Genomic DNA, 15,128 nt, shown 5'->3' with positions numbered 1-15,128 from the left:
AGCAAGAAAGAGCTCTGTTAAGGAAAGAAAGAAAAATGGGGCCCTCCCTGGTGGTGCAAAGGGTTAAAGCACAGCACTAGGAAGCTTGCTGAAGCTGCCTCAGCACAAGTTCCATCCCCAGCCAGGATGCTGGCCCATATGGAGTGGTAGACCTCTGCCCGCTGCTCCCCTCAGCAGTGTGCTTCATTGATCTGCCTGTTCTGCTCCCCGCTCTGTCTTTGGTGAATCCTCTCGCCCCCTGCACGTTTGGCCTGTACCTCAGTTCTATATGCATAAATAAATCTTTTTTAGAAAGAAAGAAAAAACAATACATTCAGGTACTAACTACAGACCAGCACCTTTTTAAATGAATGAATGATGAAACCAGGAGAGCACATATGAACTTTAATTGTGTTAACTTACTGATATGACACCATTTTCTGAAAAGTAAGCATACTTCCTGAGGTGCACTCTCCAATACTGTAGTCACTGGCCACATGTGGCTACTGGATGTTTGAAATAGGTTCTCTGAGTGTGAACTGCATACCAGACTTCAAAGATTTAGTATAAAAAAAGGATTAAAAAATCTCATGAGGGTGACTCGGTGATGGGAAACCCACGGGGATACAATTGAGATGAAAAAAAAATGTACAAAATGATGTAAAAATAAACTATTATATTATATATAAATAAATAAATAAAAAATATCATGAGTAATGTTTATATTAGTGTATGTTAAAATGAGAATCTCTTAAATATATTAGATCAATTAAACCATGTTATTAAAATTCTCTTCACCTGCTTCTTTCTTTTTCTTTACTGTAACTATTAGAAACTTACAACTTCACATGTGATTCACATTATACATTTGATTTTTTAATTTTTGATAGGCTAATCTAGAACACAATATCATTTTAGCAGTGACTGTGTCTGTCCTTTCCTGCTCTACCCCTCTACCCAGCACACGGCTTGAGGATAGAGGATTCGCGGCATCAGCGAAAGGCAGGCTGTGGTGTCCTGACAAGGTAGTAATCATCATCCCAACCCTTTCTATAAAAAGCTGCTGGGTGACCTTGGGCAAGTCATTAAACCTGCCTGTGCCTTATTTTCTTCTTTAAAAAAAAAATGGAAACAATAATGTTTTCTTATAGAGAAATGGAGATCAAATGAAATAATACCTAAAAAGGTAAAACAGGAGGTAGGTCCTTCCTAAATTCTAGCATATTCTTTTAGCAATTGTTCCACAAGGGCGATGCAATAAATCCCAAAACAACAACCCATCGAACCTTATCTCAGATGTTTCCATTCCGGCATATGTAGAAATTTTAGACAAAGACAGGTGCAAAGTTGAGATTCTCACACTCACGGAAACTTAAGTATTTACCACTCCCTTTTCACTGCATATCACCAACCACAGCTGACAAGGAGTCCTGCAATACTTTCCTTGAGGAACCACAGAAAATCTGACAAAGTGGTCTGAGAAGGCCAAGTCTGGGCGGCCCGTGAAGCTGCAAGTGGGGGGCGGGAGGGGGCAATTTCACCACCCACCTGGCCTCACGGCTCTCTGGGAAATTCATAAGCTTGGAGTCTCTGAGGTCTGGGCGGGTGGGAAGTTCCAAGGGCACAAGAGTCTATCATGGCACCATCAATTGCTCAGAGGCAACTAGGAGCATGAACACACCTCATTCAATAAGACAGTCAGGGTGCCCGAAAGAGAAACACAAAGTACCCTTGGCTGTAACTTTTATGGATTTCACCATCCCAACTCAGCACCTCCTTTCCCAAATCAAAGATGATTTCAAAGAAAAGATGGATGCAGAAAGCATCCTTCAGTAGGGGCCTCTAAGGAGGCTTGAGGAGACAAAGCAGAGTAGACCAACCCAGGTCAAGAAAGAACAGACCCCACAATCCCACAACTCCCCACTCCTGTCACAAGGAGCAGAAAAATATCTATTTCAAGAGGGCCATGGTCAGATTCTCCTCTCAGCCTCTGCAGGGCCCCTCAGGAGTCCCCAAAGTCATCAGTGACTTACCATCAGCAAGGCCCCCACAGTAAGGAGAGTGAGGAGGGTGCAGTGACTTCCCCTTTGCTGCGAGGGTCTGACTCTCTTCCCCTCTCTAAGGGCTGCTGCCTGTGACGTGGAAGTGAGTCGTGCCATGGCAGAGAGCTGGGGCCATGGGCCCATAGCCCCGTGACAGCCCGCAGGCCGGCATTGCTGCCAGCTCCCCACCCCCACCCCCACACTCCAGCACCGCCAGAAAACCAAAGGACAGGAGCCGGCACAGAGCAGAGGCTCCAGACCATCGCTGTGCAGCAGAAACAATGGCAGAGGTGCCTTGAAATTCATATTGTTGGGGCCAACCCCCTGACTTGGTTCCATAGGGCTGGGGAGGAGACCAGACATCTGTATTTTAAACAACGTGCAGGTGCAACGCCAGCGTCCAGTCTAACTTGGGAGCCTGGGATCCAGAGGGCTACATTATTCCTTCACTACCCCTGATCCTTTCTCTTCCATGAGCTTTCTTCATTTCTCTTGTCTCCACGTGGAGAAAGAGGAGGTGAGGAGAGGAGACTCAGAGGGAAAAGAGCAAGGCAGACTAGAGCGTGCTCCAGAGACTCTTGGAGTCCTAGGTTCCAGCGCCAGCTGTTCCCAGTCCTTTTACAAGGCATTTAGCATCTCTGAACCTCGGTTTTTCTCATCTGTCAAGGGGATTAAAGTCATTTACCACTGGGGGTGTGGGGAGATAAATACACACAAAGTACTGAGGCGGAACACGTAGTAACTGTCATAAAGCACGGTCACATTATTAGCTGTTTCCATGAGCGGAAAGTTCTCCCTGCACAGGAAGATACTCTCCATATGAGTGTCTTTGCAAGAGAAATGAACCTAATCAGACATCCAGAGAAAAAAGAAAATTTAAAAGATTGCAACAGCAAAACGCGGTAGTAAGAAAGGCCATGGATACAGGTCACCTGGGGAAGGCGGGAGAGATACCGGCAGGGAAATCACCCTGTCTGCAGGGAGCTGGCTGGGAGGAAACCAGTACGGATTCACAGAGACTGGGCACCAAGAAGCTGCATGGGGGTTTGTTGTGATTGTATTTATAAAAGGAGAGACTGGAAATAACCAACAGGAATATTTTTCTCTAAAATTAAGTGATATGTGTCCCTTTTGTCATTAAGAAAAGATTTTGAAATTCCATTTGAGTACCTGAAATCATTTTCAAATACCCCAATTGTTTTCTTTTAAACCCCAGTTTAATGTCCAGATTAGGACATTAACATTAACCAAGGAAGGCCAGGTAAGGCACATTCCTCTAATTTTTACCAGTAATTTTGGGCACCGTCAAAACTTCTGAAGAACGAAAGGCCTGTGGAAGGAGAGGCAAATGCAGGAGAAAATAACGTACATAAAGGAAACAGCCAAGATCCCAAATCATGCTGGATACTATAAGGAGAACATTAGGTGAATGTTGTTTCGTGCTTCTCTTCTCCCTCAACACGCTGGGCGCGTGCACATACACACACTAAGATCTTTTGAAGTAAAACTCAGTATTACCCACTAAATCCTTTCCCACACAGACTAACAGACTCTATTTTTGTATCCCAGTGAGATTTGCACCAAAAAATAGAGCTCCAGCAAAAAGAGGAAACAATTTCTGTGTTCATCTGAGTTTTTCTCACTTCCTTATTTTAAAATAATCACCCAACATGTCTAAAAAATTCAGAACAATAGTACAGTCTCTACACACTGTATAGACATTGTGGTGGACATTTTAAGATTAAACTGAATCAATTAAAAGGTTTTTGGTCGTTTGTCATCTTCTTAGAAAACTTCCGACACAGCATAGCGCTGAGTGCTGGAAGAAACCTCTAAGGTCACCTAGTCTAATCCTGTCACTTCACAGAGATATGGGGAGATAATTTGGCTGATCCAACACAATGAAGACTCAAATTAAAATGGCTGCTTAGAAAGAGGTAATGGGAAATAGAGCAAAATCTTGAAAATATGTTTCAATGGGAAAGTAATCATGATCAATGAGCCTATTAAGTGAAGACATAGGAAATTCCATGAGCAAACTCCCCATTCCAATGTCAGGACCGCTTACCTCTGGAAAACTGAAATTAAAAGTTGCCAGAACCAACTCTTTGGATCTGCAAGTAGAGTCACAAGAAGAGAACTCAGTCTCTCCTCTGAAATGGCCTACTTTAATAACTAAGCTGATGGGTGTCTAGGAGTTGCCTCGATTTGATGATGCTCCCATTTTCAGAAAAGTGGAGAGTTGAGAAAATGATCTGAGCACATGAGAAGAACAAAGACAGGACAAAAAAAGGGTGGCCTAGACCCTGGTGGGCTACTCAGTGACCCCCAACCAGCAGTGTCAGAGTCACCTGGAAGCTTTGTTATAAATGCAGCATTTGGGGGCCCACTCAGATCTACAAGTCAGAATATGAAGTTAGCAAGACCCCCTCCTCCCACCCCACCCTCCTGCAGACCTTAAAGTTTATGAGGCACTTATTTAGATAAAGCAGCAGCAAAAGGAAGTATAACTGATTACCTAGAACCACATTTAACCTAAGTTTCTGTTATAGGTATCTCCATTACCAGTTCTGCTCTCTAAAGCTCTTAATCTTTATGTCTAATTTTAAGTTTTAAATGATCTAATGTTTAGCCTAAATTTTGAAACGGTCTTAGTGAATATCTTCACCAAATAGTCATGCTTTTTCAAAGGTTCCTCAAAGTTAAGAAAGGGAAAGAAAAAAATAACTATATTCCGGAAGCTTTTACCATTTTCAAGGGTTACATAGATTTTGATTGGGGTATTTTCTTGCTTTTTTCTACTGGGGTTTTAGTGTACCATGACTAAAGTTTCCTCAGTTGGGAGTTAGAAACCAGGGAGACCTGATGAAGGAAGAAGACTGAATTCAAAGTAGAATGTTCTGGTGAAAAAGAGGAACTTTGCATAAGGGATTTTTTTTTATGACCAAAGGCTCTCAACGTCACATGATCTAAACATGGTTCCACCACTGACTCCCTCAGGCCACAGTTACAGTCTCGCTCAGCACGTCCAAAACCACTCATTCACCCTCGCCTGTGCAAATGATTAGCAAGTTTTCCTTCTGACTGTCTTCTTGTTACTTTCAATGGTCTTTCAATCAGTAACTCCACCATTTCTGTCCCTATCCTTATTTAGTCTCATTGTAAATTTCCCATTAATTTCCCACTGGGATGTTTTTCTTAATATCAACAATCAAAGATACAAGTTTAATGTATTCATTTCTCGTGAGCCTAAAGCAGCTTGTGGTAATGGAATATCTGAAAATTTTGTATTTTGCATTTATGTCGTGGTTCCTTAAGAAAGCCTCATTTGTACCATTTGTACAAGAAGAATATTAGAAAAACCAGAGAATGTAACTAAGGAGATAATTATAACAGAAATCTAGTTTAGAGATAGTACTGTCCTTAAACACTATTTTAGTCCTAGGTTTCCTGAGAGTCAAAGCAAGTATGAAAATGGGCAAAAAGGAGGTGCTTCAAAAAGATTTGAGAGTGTCTGACCTTGGGGAGCCATAGATGATTAGTCCTGGAAAGTATCTTAGATCAAGTCTAATTCTGCTTCTGCACAAGAAGGAAACTGAAACCCAAAGAGGATAAACAACTTGCCTGCCACAGGCCACGCAGTTAGCAACACAGCCAGGCACTGGGTGTCCCCACCCCTGTTCAATGCCCTTTTTGTTACGTTGCCAGACTCTGAGTTTTGGATGTGTTAAGAAAGCTTGACCAGCATAAATATCAGACATCAAGAACCACTTTACTGGGTACTTATGGATGCCCAAAAGCAAACCCAAGCCACTCATGAACCTCAGGTCCCCAAATTCACAGGCCTAACCCTGCTTGAGAAATAACACTGGAGCCTGCAGCCATCTTTCCTCCTCCTCTCTTTCCTATAATTCCATTTGTCCCCACTTATCCATCAACACGAACTGCGGAGATTTTCCTATAAGCAGCTTACTTTAATCTCCCATTAAAATAATCTCTTTCTGATGAGAGGTTATTTGCTGTCAGAACAGAAATACCACTGTGAAATACTTCATAATTTCTGAAACACTTGAAGCTAAAAGCTCATAATATACTGAGTCCAAGTTGCTAGTAAAAAGTAAAATATCACAGGCGATCCACTTAGCCAGGCATCTAAACATTGGACACATCCAAATAGTATTAAAAGAATCTTTCTTGTCATCTATTTTTTAATGCCACCCCTGCAACACTCTAAAGAACATGCTGTTAGAGCATGGGGCGTGCAATACCAGCACAGTGACTAGACATCTCTGAGCTCTGAGGGATTGACTGGAGGCTCACAGCATATCATGATCTCATGGAGACATCATCATCTGAACCCACAGCAACAACTAGTTGTGTATTGGGTCTTTGTAAGTTTAAGCAGAACACAACACCCTCAAAGCAATCAAGTACAATCACACCAGTTTGAATTAGTGTGCTTTTTTTATTATTGTGTCCTTCTGAAGTAAAAAGAAGCAAACCCTGGAGAAAAATATCAGCCTGGGCCCACATATTGTGAATTCTTCCATGCTAACAATTGTCATTTATATTATCAAATGAACCAGAGTCCCACTATGTTAAGCAACATGGTCCTATTTATTGGTTTAGAGCAGTCTATTCTGGGAATAAAAGCATCGAGAAAGCGCTATTAGCTTTTTAAGGTCACTAGGAATGAGTGGATGCTTGATTCAGTTCATCAAATGAAACAGGGGCAGGGGTGGGTGAGACAAATTAATACTCAAGTCACACCGGGGATAATTGAGCGTTGCTCAATCACGGAATAATTTTCCAGGCTTCCTTGCTGGCTTCAGGTATAGAAGATGGTAAATGGCAAGAGAACAGAAGATAAACACGGCCTGCTATAGCCATAGTGAGGCAAAAAAAGAAAACAAAATGAGGAAGAAAAGTAACATGCATCCCAGAGTGTCTTCCGTTACTGCTAGTCAGACTATATGTCACACTTCCTGGGGCCTCTGCACTCATTTGCCTGGCAGAGAGTACTGGAATTTTCCCAGTTTGAAAGGAGAAATGGGGCAAAAGGAAGAAGCTAGGCTGAGGGCAAAAAGAGAAGGGTGTTTCTCTACAATCACATTACCCAAAAGTGCTACTCTTCAGGTGCTATGACCATAAATGGATGTAGCTTGCAAGCATCAAGGCTGGTGGGCATGTTCCTCACACTCCTCACCCAACCAAGTCTCACTCTCCCACCCACTGTCCTCTAGGCTGGAAACTGTGTCCTCCACCTGTGAAGGTACAGAAATTTCTAGAATGGCTTTTATTGAAGTATCCTGCTTTCAACCTGTAAACATGACCAGGCTTCTTAGCATGTGAGGTCCAGGCTCATTTTGTTATAAAAGTGGCTGTAGACGATGAGGATGTCACATCCTCTGAGCACCTCTGAACAAGAGTGAGGCAAGGAAGCATGTTAACACTCTGTTCCTTTCTTCCATGACCCCTCTTGGCCCACAAAACATGGTGGGCACCCACAAGACAACGTCTCACTGAATTGTCAGGTCCTGGATTAGTCACTTTTTAGGGCTTGCTTAATTGTTGCCTCAGGAGAAACTCTTCTTACCTTCTGAAATGGCCTTCTTCACAGCAGTCACGTAAGTCTCAGGCTCGTCGTCACAGGTGAGCTCCTGCCAGTGGGCCCAGTCTGGGAAGAAATCCAGGAACTCCTCGCTGTCCTGGACGCCACAGAGCAGCCGCACCACGCGGTGGGGAGGGTGGAAGGCACGCTGCAGCAGGGGCAGCAGCTTCGGCTGGCAGAACTGCTGCACCATGTCCGCAGACAGCAGCACCACGATGCATCGAGCACTGAGGAAGAAGTTCAGGTCCACGGCCGAGAAGGAGACCTCGGGGCCCAGCCTGTAAGTCAGAGTCTTCTGGCTGTGGACCTGCCGACTGGACAGGAAAAGTTTCTGCAGGTACTGGCACCATTCCTTGGCATCCGGGCTGTAGACGATGAGGATGTCACATCCTCTGAGCACCTCTGAACAAGAGTGAGGCAAGGAAGCATGTTAACACTCTGTTCCTTTCTTCCATGACCCCTCTTGGCCCACAAAACATGGTGGGCACCCACAGTCTTTCACTGTCCGCCTCCAGCAAAGCTGACTGACAGCTCCATGTAGACCTGCATTCCCACCATCCCAGACTCCCTGTCATTACCCAGATACACTGTGCCATCTCAGACCTTCACCAACGCTATTGCTTCTGTCAGCATTGCACTCCCCTTCCCAAATGGATGTAGGAAAACATGATGATGGTGATGACAACGACAACATCAAGCACTTAAAGCTCTTACTATGTTTCAAGTGTCCTTCCAAGCACACTGCCTACCAAACTTATTTAATCATTGGCAACCTTATAAAGTGTCCTTACTTGCCCCATTTTAAAGCTGAGAATACTCAGGTGTGGCAGGTTAAGGAATATGTTCAAGGTCCATAGTGGCAGCGTCATAATGGCCCCAGAACCTGGTTCTTTTTCAAACACAGTAGTTACCAGCACAGGTGTGGAATCAAGTGGCCAGCTTGGCATACTGGCCCTGCAAAGTATTCGCTACATAATCTTGGACAAGCTACTTAAATATTCTGAACTTCAGTTCACTCATCTTTAAGTGGAAATGGCAACACTCAATCAGAGTTCTGTGAGAATTAAAAAATATATATCTCATGTAAAGTGCTAGGTTTAGTGCTTCACGCTAAGGATTTGCTTCATAGTAAACCCTCAGTAATTGATAGCTGGTATCATATCCTCACATCAATATAAACAATTCATCAATGTAATGGCAACCATCATTGAATTAATGCTGTAACCTACACAGCATCCGTAAGGTATCGCCAACCTGGCCCGTGACACATGCTGTCGTCTTCCTCTAATAAAGCGCAAATACCAGAAACAGAGCCAAAGCTTTAGAGAAGCACTGAGTTAAAAAGGACCTGGGGAGATCATATGGCCCAAATTCCTCATTTACAGAAAAAAGAAACACTTCATCTGGGAAAAGGAAGGGACTCCCCTGAGCTAGGACTGAACCTCGGTTTGTCCAGTGGTTCCCCGTCCAGTCCTCTTGCCACACCACCCACTGCTGCCCATCAGGATATGTCAAGAATCTGAGGAGCAATAAATCACTAAATCACACCTTCTAATTATCAAAGTTCAGAGAAACTTGGAGTTAGCACAACTGTTAGCACTGTTGCAGGTCCTCATCTTTCCAATAATTCAACAAACCACTGAGTTGTTTGGACAGGATGAGTAAGACAGAAGTTGCCAGATGCGGAACAATGCAATGAGAATCCTTCCTCCACATGGAAAGGGAGATAGAAATTGTCTGAAGCTTGGGGATCACCTAATTTAATCATCATTTAAATGCCATCCTTGGGCCACATTTACAGATTGGTTCTTGGGAAACAGGTCAGGGGCAGGGCGAAACCTTAGGCACTGCACTCTGTGAGCATCATGGAGAGAATCTCCTGATCTGCCCTGGGCATGGTCCAGGGCATTCAAAGTAAAAATAACACATAAATGTAAACCAACACAGTCTGATTTCCCTCAGGCAGATAGCACCATTTTTTTTAAAATAGCAAATAAAACACAAATTTGAAATTTAGATTTGGAGGCTCTGCTTTGTCAGAGCCCTCACCCAATGAAAATACAAAAATCCAATAAGGTACCAAAAGGAGATAGTTGATTAACCAGGAAGGACTTTCAAAGCAAAGGTTCGCCAACGTTAAAAGCCAATATTTGAAGGCCATATCAGACTGGACAAAAACGGGGAACAATCTGGTGATGCGTGGATATTTTAGCTCTGCAGAGAACTCAATTCTGAGCATAGTCTGTTTCTTCATTGCAACAAAGCAGTTCTTTTTTAGGTATGTTTAATCTGGCCCCAAAGTTTAAGCAGATCAAGAACAAAATTTTAATTATGAAGATTGTAGCTTTCCACAGAGTAACATTTTGCTGATAGTATCTTTGTTTTCTGGGTAGAGCATTACATTGTACCTCAATGAAAAAATAATTTCAGAACTGCAGAAGAATAAAATTAGCAAAGCTATAGGGCGATCAAAGCAAAGTTAAAATATCAAAGTGTCTTTATCTTCTCTCTGCACCTTCTTTCTTACATGGCTAGTTTATACTCAGAAACAAACGTTCTTCTAGATGTAAAGTGTTATTGCATAGAAGGGGCGTGTGTGAGCATGGGCCACTAATAGGTAATATAGAAGACTTTACCTTTCATTATAATCTCATGGATGAAAAGTTAGTGAGGCTGTGCTTGCAGGTGCAAAGTAAGAAGCAGTAATCACTCACATACATGAATACACACATACATATACACTAGCAAATAGTACATCAGTAACTTGTACAAATGGGTTAGAAGAATAAGAGCTTAGAAAAGACTGTGATCCCATATGTTAGTGATGAAGAAAGAAGTCACTAGTAATGTTTCAATCGGGTTAACAAGTGAGGGCAAGAAGTAAAGAATAGGAAAAAGGCTTTCCTAAAGGATAAATGCCACACAGAGGGCCTCCCCGATGGCTTTGGGGTTAAGTCTCAGCACTATCACCATGAAGGCCTGAGTTCAATCCACAGCCAGGGAGCTGACCCACATGGCACAGCAGACCTTTCCTGTCTTTTCTGCTGCTTCCCTCAGAAGTGTGTTTCACTCAATCTGCCTGTTCTGCTCCTCTCACCCTGCTCCTGCACCTCTGGCCTACGCCCCAGTTCTTGTATCCATAAATAAATAAATCTTCTTTAAAAAAGTGCTATAGAGCCCTCCCTGGTGGCGCAGCAGGTTAAAATGCAGCACAGAACCTAACGCCACTTCAGCATGAGTTTGATCCCCGCCCCGGAGGTGACCCGCATGGCACAGCAGATCTCTCCTGACCCGCCCACTGCTCCCCTCAGCAATATACTTCAGCGATCTGCCTGTTCTGCTCCCCGCTCTGTCTCTAGTGAATTCTCTCACTGCACCTGTGCCTCTGGCCTGTACCCCAGTTCTGTATGCATAAATAAATAAATCTTTTTTTAAGAGTGCTATAAAGAAGGCATCTGGGGACCTAGAGCACAGATTGATTTAGCAGGAAAGCAGCAGCAATTTATGCCCTTTTATAAGGAGGCAGTGACCGAAAGGCTCGCCAACATTTTAAGATGACAAATTCTGGGGACACTAGGGGAGAAAGTGCTCTCTTACCCCAAATCCTGCCTCCCTCTCACAATACCTGCTGTTCTTTAAAGACATCAAATCATCAATTATTAAGTACTAATAATAGGAGAAACTGGGGAGCTAGTTTGTACTATCTTCACAATTTTTATATAAATCTAAAACAATTCTAAATCAAACATTTAAAAATACATTTAAATGGAAAGTGCTTTCAAAGTCAGCCTTTTCTATATGGAAAACATATTTAAAAGGTTTCAATCCTGGCATTAAGTTCAACTCCCCTCCCCGGTTGCGTAAAAGTACTTGATAGCAGCTAGTGCCTCCAACTAATAATATCACAACCTGCTTGGTCACCCACTGTGGAGTGACTTCAGATCAATATACCAAATGCAGGCAAATTTTGTGTCAGCATAAAATGAAGACAGTGGATTCTAACACCTTCCAGAATTTTGCTTAAATTGAAAACTGGGGAAGTTGTAAAAAAAAAAAAAAAAAGAAAATCCAAAGTGGAAGTTAAAGTCCCTCCATAAATGATCCTCACACCTCAGCACTACATGCTTTGTCAGCAGCGCCCTCCTCTCGTGGGGACATCTCTTTCTTTGAGATAATTCCCTGCGTTAGCCACAAGTTATTTCTGCACATGATTTTCTCACAAATCAATTCTCTCGCTTTTGCATGCTTATGAAGAGAAAGGAAATGAGTGGAGGAACAAGGAGCCCATACATCCTAGAGAGAAATGAGAAAGGGGTTTTGTCTTTGCAGAGTCTCAAGAACAGGACTGGCTCTAGAAGGAGACAGAAGGCACAGAGGCAGGCAGTGCCTGGGGCAACAGAGAGCCACAGTAGGGAGAGAGAGAAGGTCCCTTTAAGATTCAGAGTCCACCAGAGAGAAAGTGCCAGGGAGCAGCCCAGACCATTTATGGAGTGTGACATGGTACCCCAGTGATCTACCTGGAGCTCTTTGTTTGAGTCTGAGCACGGAGGTGAGAGAGGCAAGTGCCAGGACAGAGAGGGGCTGGGGAACTCCTGTGAGGAGCTTGCAGACTCTGGCAGTGTCACGTTTAGAGACTTGGCAAGAATAGTAAGGGAACTTGAGGATCAGCTGGAAGTTAGAAATCACCAAAAGTATAGGTCTTCCAAGCCCTGTTGTCCTGTAAATCCAGAGGCAGTAGCACGATCTGGATGAGAGAGGAGGCAGGAAAAGGTTTTGAGAGTTCTCTTCAAGTGCTTGGAGGTTAGTACACAGAGGAGATGCTGGTTTTCACCCACCCAGACTAGGCTGCTTGGGAAAGTCACCAAGACCTGAATCCACTTCATTTTATCTCACTAACCAGGTTCTTTCAAAAACAGGAGCCAAGATCCTCCTTGATTTCAACAAGCAAAACTGCCTTTCAAAAAATAAATGCTAACTAATGCTGACCCCTCAGGGGACGGGAATCAAGATGACCTGATGATTTAACCATGAACAGGAATGAAGTCCTGATACACGCTACAACTTGGATGAGCCTCGAAAGCAACATGCTGTGTGAAAGAAGCCAGTCACAATAACCACACACCATATGATTCCAGCTACAAAGTCCAGAACAGGAAAATATATGAAGACAGAAGGTGGAACTTAGGGTTGGAGAGATGGTGGGATGAAGGGGGTGAGAGCTAAAGCATATGGAGATTCTGAGGTGGTAAAAATGTTCTAAAATTGACTGTAGTGATGCACATAGCCGTGAAGATACTAAAAGGCATTGAACTGAATGCTTTAAATGGGGAAATGCATGGCATGTGAGTTGATGTCAATAAATGTGATTAAAAGAAGAGGAGAAAAAGATGAGAATGGGGGCAGGGAAGAATACAAAGCAGCCACTGGCTTTGGTGACAACTCCAGAGCCTACAGCATGTTGGTCAGAGGGGTCACCACTCTCACCACTGTGACTTGCCATCATGGGTCCCTGTACCTCCAGAACACAGGGAGTCCCCAGGGCCCCCAGAAGCTCAACTCCCACTTGTAGCACCTGGAGTGGCATTTCACCACAGAGGACGCTGAAAACAAGAAGGCTTGACAGCCTGAACCACGGCAGACATCTGCGGAAGCCACTGCAGAGCCCAAAAATAGCCTAGGTCTGGCCACTGACTCCAGGCCCCATCTGACTGCAAGCACTCCCTCCAAGCCCTTCAGCCATGCCCACCGGAGCAATGCTCACAGGACCCATGCCCAGGGTGACTCTCAATCTCTCTGCCCAAAGACTCCCCCAGTTTGCTGTTCCTGAACCAACAGGGCCTTTCCAGCTGTGGAAGCAGATGGGAACTTCTATAAGCTCATCTCCTGTTTCTCCCCTGTCACCTACCTATTCCAGCCACCTTCTGCCAGCTCCTTAAATACACCACATACACCCACTGGTTGTCCCTTGGTCTGGGGTTCTCTTTGCTCAAATGTCCCCAAACCTACTTTAAAACAAAAAGCCCACACCCCACCCCCCTTACTCCTCTCTAATTGTTTTTCCCCTGCCCTTAGCATATCAAATACTTTTTCCTCGGGTTCAAGTACATTCCTCTAGCACTCTCCAAATGCTTGTAGGGACATGGCCTTTGTCTGCTTTGTTTGCTGGATTATACATCTGACACCTAGGACTGTGTCTGCAACCAGCAGGCTTACAATTTGTTGAATGAATAAATTGCCTGAAGATAACTCAGCCTCAGCTTTCAAATGAACTGTGTGCAAATGCAATGAATATTACCAGGGGTTCTTTATTCTCAACACAACTTCTAATCTCCAGCTGGAGCACACAAGAGTGAGGTGACCTACCTTCCCACGCCTCTTAAATAGTCAGCCTGTGTCGCCCAGTCTACCAGAGCTGCGGTCATTGGTGCCTTCTGCTCTGGCTTCCACCAGGTTAGAAAGCTAGGCCCCTGTGGTTCTGGAGAGAGCTTCTCATCAATCTAGTATTTGCTGCCACCCTCCAGATCAACACCTCCTGGCTGATTCGAGTTCATGTTCTAAGAGGCTTTTTATATACTGTTTGTACATGTTATCTCTGCTAAAATACCATCAGATAGGCTGGGGAAAATAAAGGAAAACCCAGTTGCAAACATGATAATGCTAATCTTCTCATGCAGTAATTCCCTACTTGCTTAGTGCTTTCCTTCACAAGACTATAAACTGCTTAAGTGCAGAAAGTAGGCGTGCCCTGGTCACCACTGAGAACATATCAGGTGCACAAGATCTACTCAAGCCGTCCCTGTTACCATCGTTATTTTGTGGTTTGTCCTGGGTCTTAGTGAGTGACCCCAATCAGCATAGACTCCTCACTCTCTGATGGACAGATTACCCATTGATCCGCTCCTCTCCCCACTCCCCAGAGTCCTGCAAAGGACATACGTAAAATAAAGCTAAAAGAATGGTGTTCCTTGATTCCTACCGAAATTCTAGACGAAAAACAAAGCCTGGGATAAGGAAAGGCCCAGCGGGCTTGGGGGGGCCTCAACTCCCTAGCACCAGCGGAGGACAGTCTGAGCGCCCCCTATTGGTGCGATAGGGTCCTAAGACAAGCATTTGGCCCCCAGAGACTTGTCCGCCGCGGTCACTTTTCTACTGTCTCTCCTTTCCGAGTTGAAAGAACTACAGAGAGGGCCTTCAGTAGCTCCGCGGGACGGTTGGGGGCGGGGGGGACTTTGGAGACAAGGAAGGGTCAGGCAGAGGCTGAAAAGAAGGGAAAAGAACGAGAGAAAGTTGAGGTGGGGAGTTTCCAACACAGGCCGTGGAAGGACAGAAAGAACAGAGGTCCCGCGCCCAAGAGCCCGAGTTGGGACAAGGACAGCTCGGAGGGAGGGCTGAGACCGGCGACAGCGCGCGGCGAGAAGAGGCGCGCCAGTGCGGAGGCTCGCGGGGCCCCGGCCGCCCTACTACGCACCTGAGGCTGCCATGCCGGGGCGCCGCTC

General features: G+C 44.4%; 1 protein-coding gene across 1 annotated transcript in view; it reads right to left on the bottom strand.

Moving 5' to 3' along the window:
* Positions 1–15,122, bottom strand: part of PIK3AP1 (phosphoinositide-3-kinase adaptor protein 1) — a 93,064-nt gene extending 77,942 nt beyond the window's left edge. The window contains exons 1-2 of the mRNA XM_004680584.2: positions 15,101–15,122; positions 7,618–8,034 (exon numbers count right to left, since the gene is read on the bottom strand). Of these exons, the coding sequence (XP_004680641.1) occupies positions 7,618–8,034; positions 15,101–15,113 (430 nt within the window). The 5' untranslated portion in view covers positions 15,114–15,122. The remainder of the gene's footprint in view (positions 1–7,617; positions 8,035–15,100) is intronic.
* Positions 15,123–15,128: the final 6 nt, after the last annotated feature.

The sequence above is a fragment of the Condylura cristata genome, unplaced genomic scaffold (genome assembly GCF_000260355.1).
Source record: "Condylura cristata isolate star-nosed mole 26May11 unplaced genomic scaffold, ConCri1.0 scaffold00011, whole genome shotgun sequence".
In the NCBI taxonomy this organism is placed as follows: Eukaryota; Metazoa; Chordata; class Mammalia; order Eulipotyphla; family Talpidae; genus Condylura; species Condylura cristata.
The sequence above is the reverse complement of the archived record's forward strand: the minus strand, read 5'-3'. Positions and strand labels throughout refer to the sequence as shown.